Raw genomic sequence first — 7,763 nt, 5'->3', positions numbered from 1 at the left:
CCAGACTTTTGAGCTTCCTCATTCCGCTATGGATATGGCAGCTGTGCCCATAGTTGAACATCTCAACATCTTCCCCCTTTTTCTTTTCGAACCAGATGTCCTTCTGCAGATTTCAGTAGATCTTAATTCATTATTCTTCCAAAATGCCTCTCCAAGCTCACTTGTTCACATTCAACAGGACCTTATTGTTAACAAGCACGCTTTGAACATTGCTGACTAATGTAAGATGAACTCCTAAACTTCTGAACATTTTAAAAATAAAGTCTGCGTCCCATTGTGGAGCACCGAAAAAATTCCTGGGTGAAAAGTAGGAGAAGCAGGTAATATATGTCCTTAAGTTGTTTAGAATGTAGGAATTTAGCTATTCACTTGCAGAGGAATTTTTCTATGGCTGACATATCCTTGCATGTCTAAATAAGTGGCCTCTAGAGTGCTTGCAAGCTTGTGCATGTCCTAAACCTCCTGCTAATTTAGAAAAGCTGCAAGCTTATATATTTTCTCTCCGCTCGCATTTTGACTAGCACTGACATAACCAAACAAGACCCTGAACAGCAGCAAGGCCCTGGTGTGCTGGAACGTTAAGAGTCCTGCCTTCAAACCCTTGCAGTCTAAATGAGGAAAGACAGGTAGCAGCAGATGGAGCACATTCTCCAACTCTGAACAGATGAAAATAGGGGCATGTTATGAATGGACAAAGAAAAGGAGCACAAAAGATAAATGGGCAAATCCACACTGAATGAAGGTAGCAAAGGAGCAGCAGAGAACAGAAGATGGTAGGTTAAGATGAATGATATCGTAGACAGTAACACTCAGCAATGCAAGGAATATTATAAACGAAGTTATATGTAAGCTGGAAATACTGAAAGGCGAAATTGCTAACTTATTGCTAGAAACAATTTTATTTTACTGTCCATATGCAATCCTACTGCTTGTACCTGTTATTGCAAAAAATAATAATAGAAAAATTTAAATACAATTTTACAAAGATTGTTGCTTGAAGTTACACTTTCAGTAGTCATTTACTCAGAAACCTAACTTCTACATTCAAAAGCTGTGGGGGGATTTGGCTAAAGAAAAAAACCATACTTGTACACTAGCTTATGATTAGGTCAAAATATCTGAGGAGCTACTCTGTGTGAAATGGTGGGCTATCCACTGCATGGCGCTTTCGCATTCATCCCCACACCACTCAGAAAGATCTGGTAGAGAGCTAGAAAGGACTGGACTCTGAAGCGAAGAGCAGCTCACCACAGGGATGCTAAGTTGCCATGGACAAGAGTCCATAAATAGGGGCTACCAACACTGTGAATTTATGCTTATTCTATACCAGTTTAAGTGACATTGTTTCCTCCCCAAGAATCCTGGAAGTTATAGTTGTGTGGGGGTGCTGAGGATTTGCTGAGTGAAGTCAGACAGATATTATTATTCCCAACAATTGGGAAACAATGAAGATTTCTTGGACATTCCCTCTGCACACTTCATGTGGCTTGGCAACAAGAAGAATTGCTGTTAAAATTAAAGCTCCATTATTCAGAGGAAGATTCCTTGGGGGGCATAAGGATACACTGTGGTTCCAGAGCCCATCTGGAAACCACCAATACCTTCTTCCTCTCCAGATATTCTCCTTCTTCTTACTAGCAAGGCAACCAAGGCAGTAATGATGCCTCACCAAGCGCAGCTAACACCAAGGTCTGCAGAGGTACTGTCCTGCACTGGCAGGCAGCTTCTAGCAGTGGGCCTAACAAAAGCTTTTACCTTGGAAGCACAAGTGGTTTGGAGCGAAGGCTACAATTTGGACAGCCCGAGTTGCAAAACAGATGCTCAGCAGGCATCTGGAAAATTAATCCAGTAAAACCACAATTATTTCAAGATCAAAACCAGAAGAATGCACCCATCTTTACTCACAGCACCATTCACTTAGGGAGAGATTTGTTAGGTCAGGCCTGCATAGCTTGAGGCTCACCAGTCATGTGTGGCAGCCTGCCAGGGATTTGATAAAGCCTCCTGTTACAACTTACTGCCTTCTTGGGACTGCAAAAAGAGGAGAGCATGACAAACACATCACAGGCCACAGTACACAGCTGGTGGGCTGTGTTCAGCTTACAGAGTTGTGATTAGAACTGCGATATTGCCCAGTTGACCGGGTCTTACCTAGAATGTGGCCATAACTCCCATTAGCTGGCCTAGGTTGTGTGTGTGTGTGTGTGTGTGTGTGTGTGTGTGTGTGTGTTTATTTTTATAATGTGTGTTATGTTGTGAGTGTGATTTCAGCTCTTCGTGAAGTCAGCTCAGAAGTGATTCAGCATACTAGCAAGGAACTGCTAGGAGTCAAGTATAACAAGAACAGTCTTCTTTATTGCAGTAGGAATCTTGACTGGCTGGAGGGAAAGGGTGAGCTCCTTTTATACTCTCAGGAGCAGGGGTTGGGGAAAGGATACATTTAGATTTTGGCGGGAACCTATCAGAGTGAGGATCCAAATTGTGCTAACAAGTTAACCAATAGCAACTGTCCCCGCACCCATTTGAATCGCCCAGGAGCGGGAAAGGTAGTTACAGGACTAGCAGAGAAACTCATGAACACAGATTAAACCAATACATAACACCCCTTCCCTCCTAGTGCGCGAAGCACTCAAAGTCCCTCAAGTAATTAGGTGGCCGGCGGTTCCGCTGGGGCCTCCTAGGAACAGGAGTGGCTGGAGTCTGCTGCACCGGAACTTGGGGTGACGGTGGTGTTGCAGGCAGGATGGGCGGTGGAGACACATCCCTGGCTGGGGGCAGCATCTCTGAGGAGGCGGGGATGCTGCTACCTTCTGGTGGAGGCATTTCCAAATCGCTGGAACTGGCCTGGGTAGGAGGCTGCAGGGATTCGGTGTCAGGCAGTGTTTCCTCTAGGTCGGCCGAGTTCCCATCACTTTGGGTACTGTTGGGGGCACGCCGACGCAGCTGGTCTATATGGCGTCGCATCACTCGACCGTCGTCCAGCGTAACGAAATACGAGACTGGACCACTGGCACGGGTGACAACACCTGGCACCCATGCCGGACCTCTGGCGTAGTTTCGTACCCAGACTAGCTCTTCTGGGGTGAGGTAGCGTGTGGTGTCCCTTTCGGGCTCTGGCTGAGCTTGAGCAGGACGGGACGGGTTTTTGTCCGGGTGTACAAAGTCCATGATGGTGACCAACCGACGGCCCATCAATAGTTCAGCGGGTGACTTGCCCGTGACAGTGCAGGGCGTGGCATGCTGCAAAAATAGCATCCGGGCAATTCGGGCTGCCCAGTCCCCCTCCAGCAGGCGAGCGATAGCCTCTTTTGCCGTCCGTACCATCCGCTCTGCCTGTCCATTAGACGATGGGTGGAACGGGGCCGACGTTGCCCCCCTAATGAAGTTGTCTGCCAGGAATGCCTTAAACTCCTGAGATACAAAGGCCATTCCATTATCCGACACGATAGTCTCTGGCAGACCGTGGGTTGCGAACAGCTGCCTCAACACCCGAATGACCGCAGCGGAGGTCATGCTGGGAACTACTGCCACTTCCAACCACTTTGAGTAGGCATCCACTACTACCAGGAATACTTTCCCTTGGTGGGGTCCCGCAAAATCAATGTGCAGACGGCTCCAGGGAGTCCGTGCCTGCTCCCACCAGTGGACTGGTGCCCTTGGTACATCAGGTCTCACCTCCTGACATGAGGTGCATGTTCGTACCCATTTCTCAATGTCCTGGTCCATTCCAGGCCACCACACATAGCACCTAGCCAAGGATTTCATTCGGACCATACCTGGGTGCCCCATGTGGAGCGTGCCCAGCACCCTGTTCCTGAGGGGTTCTGGAATAATCACTCTGTCCCCCCACAGCAGACACCCCCGGTGCAGGGAGAGCTCATGCTGCCTGGTTTTGAATGCCCTGAAACACTCTGGCTGGGGACCCTCTGGCCATCCCCTCCCCACCCAAGCAAGGACACGGGCAAGGACGGGGTCTCTCATTGTTCGGGTGGCAATTTCGGGGGCCTTGACCGGAGGGCCCGGCAGCGCCTCTAGCATCATGACACACTCAGCTTAGGGCATCCGCATGGCATAGATGTGTACCCTTTACATGACACAACTCATACTGATACCCATTTAAAAATATGGACCAACGTAGCATGCGAGGAGAGAGCATCTGAGGAGTCTGTTTGTGAGGGACGAACAACCCTAGCAGGGGCTTGTGATCAGTCTGAATGGTAAAAGGCCGACCATAGACATAATCATGGAATTTTTTAACACCTGCCACAATGGCCAGAGCCTCCTTGTCTATTTGAGCATAGTTGCGCTCTGTATCGGACAGAGTCCGTGAGTAAAACGAAATTGGCCTCTCACTCCCGTCAGGGTCCCTGTGACTAAGGATGGCCCCCAGACCATACTGTGATGCGTCACATGCCAACACCAGTGGCTTGGACTCGTCAAAATGGGTGAGAACACTCCGGTTCGAAAGCATACCCCTAAGCGCATCAAAAGCCCTCTGATGGACCTGGGTCCAACACCAACTACTTTTTTTTCTAACAATCTGTGGAGGGGCTCCGCAATGGTCGCCTTATGAGGGAGAAAGGTGTGGTAAAAGTTGAGAAGGCCTAAGAAGGCCTGAAGTTCTGTTTTGTTCCCTGGCCGAGGGGCCTCCGCAATGGCCCTTGTTTTGGCTGCTGTGGGGTGGATGCCAGCTGCATCAATCTCGTACCCTAAAAAATCGACTTTGGGCACCCCAAAAACACACTTCTCCTTTTTAAGCTTAAGCCCCGCATCCTGCAATCTGATTAAAACAGCACGGACACGCTCAAGCAGGTCCTGAGCATTTTTCCCAGCGATAAGAACATCATCAAAATAGGGCAATACCCCCGGAAGCCCTCGTAAGAGGCGCTCCATAAGCCCCTGAAAGATTCCCGGTGCCACACTGACCCCAAACTGGAGCCTTTTTACGCTAAATGCACCCTTGTGGGTGACAATGGTCTGAGCTTCAGCAGAGTGCTCTGACACTGACAGTTGTTGGTATGCCTGAGCCAAGTCAAGCTTTGCAAATACCGTGCCCCCAGATAACGTGGCCAACAACTGAGAAACTACTGGAATAGGGTATGAATTGCCCCGTAACGCTTTGTTAATTGTACACTTGTAATCTGCGCATATGCGCACTTCCCCATTTGCCTTCAAGGGCGTGACAATCGGGGTCTCCCATCTGGCGGATTCAACAGGTTCTAATACCCCTTGGGCTACAAGTTTATCTAATTCAGCATCAATTTTTGGCTTAAGGGCGAAAGGAACTCGCCTGGGCTTAAGCCGGATGGGAGCAATACTTGGATCAAGGGCAAAATCAATAGGGGCCCCCTTGTAACACCCCAGGGATCCATCAAAAAGCATTGCGAACTCCTGGTACAAGACATCAAAGTTTTCATTAGTCACTGTAACAGAATTAAGCCCCGAAATCCCCAGTCCCAATGCTGGAAACCAGTCCGTGCCCAACAGACTGGGACGGTTACCCTTAGCAATCACAAGCTTCAGTACGGCTGTCCTGGCTCTGAACTGTACCTTGACGGAGCACATTCCCAAAATTGAAATGCGGCCTGCCGTGTATGACTGCAGTGTGACTGGAAAAGTCTCCAATGAGGGAAACTTACCCCCCGGAAAGAAGGAGCGGGCAGTTCGGTCGGAGACCATGGAAAATCCTGACCCAGAGTCAACTTCCATGTCGCAGGGATGCCCTTCAATCTGGACCCGGATGGTTGTCTTCTCCTGTGCGGGGAAGGGTACGGTCTTCCCATTTATTACGGTGAGGTAGTTGCAGTCATCAACGAGGTGAGTGCTGGATGCAGATCTGCGGTGCGAAGATCTCGGGGACACTGCAGAATCAGAGGTGGCAGAACGACAGACCCTTGCAAGGTGGCCCAACCGGCCACATGCCCGGCACGTGACGTCACGGAAACGACAATTTTTCCTGTCGTGGTTTCCCCCACAGCCGGCACAAGCGGGGTGATGGTTTTTGGATGCAGTGGTACTCTGGCGGACCAACTCAACCCCTTGCACGGGGCTCTGGTCTGGACTGGCTACAGGGTCTCCTGTGAAATGGGTGGTGTTCAACGGTGCTTTCGCTGGCTTGATTACGTCAGCGGACTCTTCCTTCTCTGTGGCTTCCGTGGCAATGGCTTCCTGCAGAGCGGAGGCAAGGGTGACCTCTTCTTTCACGATGATGCGGCGGCGGGCCTTGCTGCTACTGAGGCCACAGACAAAACGGTCTCTCAGGCTTTCCTCGAGGTTGGAGAACCCACAATGCTGTGCAAGCTTCCGGAGCTCAGCTAGAAACGTTGCCGCAGGCTCCCCTGCTTGCTGCTGCCGTTTGTAGAAATCGACCCGCCTGGACATCTTGGTTGCAGTCGGAGCCAAATGACTAGTCATTTTGGCTATGATGTCTCTCAAAGAGGCATCCTGTAGTTTAACTGGTGCCAGCAGTGCCTTTGCTAGCTCGAAGGTCTCTGGGCCACAACAACTGAGAAATGTGGCCCTCTTCTTGGCGGCGTCTGTAATACCCCTTGCTGTTGCATAGAACTCGAACCGCTCTGCATAATCTTCCCATTTGTGTGGAGAGCTGAGCTGGAAGGGTTCCAACACTCTGCCGGCCTCCATTCCGCGGCTGGTCAGGCTGACTGATGCTGGTCGGTGAGGGCTTGAGCGTGAACAGCAGTTTTCATTACTCAACCCTCGAACTCGGAACCTGGGCCAAGGGAATGTCTCCTTGCAGCCTCAGAATTCCGATCCCATCCTCGTCGCCAGTTGTTATGTTGTGAGTGTGATTTCAGCTCTTCGTGAAGTCAGCTCAGAAGTGATTCAGCATACTAGCAAGGAACTGCTAGGAGTCAAGTATAACAAGAACAGTCTTCTTTATTGCAGTAGGAATCTTGACTGGCTGGAGGGAAAGGGTGAGCTCCTTTTATACTCTCAGGAGCAGGGGTTGGGGAAAGGATACATTTAGATTTTGGCGGGAACCTATCAGAGTGAGGATCCAAATTGTGCTAACAAGTTAACCAATAGCAACTGTCCCCGCACCCATTTGAATCGCCCAGGAGCGGGAAAGGTAGTTACAGGACTAGCAGAGAAACTCATGAACACAGATTAAACCAATACATAACACCGTGTGTGTGTGTTTATATTGGGGTGGCCAACTTCCAAGAGACAGCGATCTACTCACAGAGTTAAAAACTGCCAGTGATCTACCCCCTTTTTGACGGTTCAGGTCAAGGTTGATGAGCTTTTTTGCTTTTTTTTAGGAAGGAGGGAGGCCCATTTTGGGGGGTTCAGGTTGAAATTGTTGAACTTTTTTAGGGAGTGGAAAGCCACGTTTTTTAGGGGTCCAGGGCAAAAATGTTGAGCTTTTTTGAGGGGAGCCCAACTTGTTGAGCTTCTTGGGGGGCCCCAGTGATCTACCACAGATGTCTAGTGATCTACCGGTAGATCACGATCTACCTGTTGGACGTGCCTGGTTTAGATGTTTCTTGCCCCTGCGAGAACCAGAGACACAAAGCAAAGTATGCAGGCACTATTCTGCCCAATTTTTGAATTATGGTGCTGGAGGAGACTCTTGAGAGTCCCATGGACTGCAAGAAGATCAAACCTATTCTGAAGGAAATCAGCCCTGAGTGCTCACTGGAAGGATAGATCCTGAAGCTGAGGCTCCAATACTTTGGCCACCTCATGAGACTAGAAGACTCCCTGGAAAAGACCCTGATGTTGGAAAAGATTGAGGGTAC

At 49.5% G+C, this 7,763-nt stretch overlaps 2 protein-coding genes across 2 annotated transcripts; both read right to left on the bottom strand.

Annotated features, from left to right (window-relative positions):
* Positions 1-2,613: 2,613 nt before the first annotated feature.
* On the bottom strand, positions 2,614-4,460 carry LOC118096608 (uncharacterized protein K02A2.6-like). The gene has a single exon (XM_035138593.2). It carries the CDS (start codon positions 4,039-4,041, stop codon positions 2,614-2,616), a length of 1,428 nt encoding a protein of 475 aa, XP_034994484.2. The 5' UTR covers positions 4,042-4,460.
* LOC132591137 (uncharacterized protein K02A2.6-like) lies at positions 4,189-6,642 on the bottom strand. The gene is made up of 2 exons (XM_060275209.1): positions 4,538-6,642; positions 4,189-4,210 (listed from the first exon to the last, which is right to left on the bottom strand). The coding sequence occupies exons 1-2, from the start codon at positions 6,640-6,642 to the stop codon at positions 4,189-4,191; spliced, it is 2,127 nt and encodes a 708-aa protein (XP_060131192.1).
* Positions 6,643-7,763: the final 1,121 nt, after the last annotated feature.

This window comes from Zootoca vivipara, chromosome 5, assembly GCF_963506605.1.
Source record: "Zootoca vivipara chromosome 5, rZooViv1.1, whole genome shotgun sequence".
Classification (NCBI taxonomy): Eukaryota; Metazoa; Chordata; class Lepidosauria; order Squamata; family Lacertidae; genus Zootoca; species Zootoca vivipara.
This window is presented reverse-complemented; position numbering and strand designations above follow the sequence as displayed.

Bases quoted from the DNA above. Each gene is read 5' to 3' on its own strand.
- LOC118096608 (XM_035138593.2), bottom strand. From the start codon at position 4,041: ATGATGCTAGAGGCGCTGCCGGGCCCTCCGGTCAAGGCCCCCGAAATT.
- LOC132591137 (XM_060275209.1), bottom strand. From the start codon at position 6,642: ATGGAGGCCGGCAGAGTGTTGGAACCCTTCCAGCTCAGCTCTCCACAC. The intron at 4,211-4,537 runs GTTAGAAAAAAA...TTTACCATTCAG, and splicing joins GCGGAGCCCCTCCACAGATT to ACTGATCACAAGCCCCTGCT.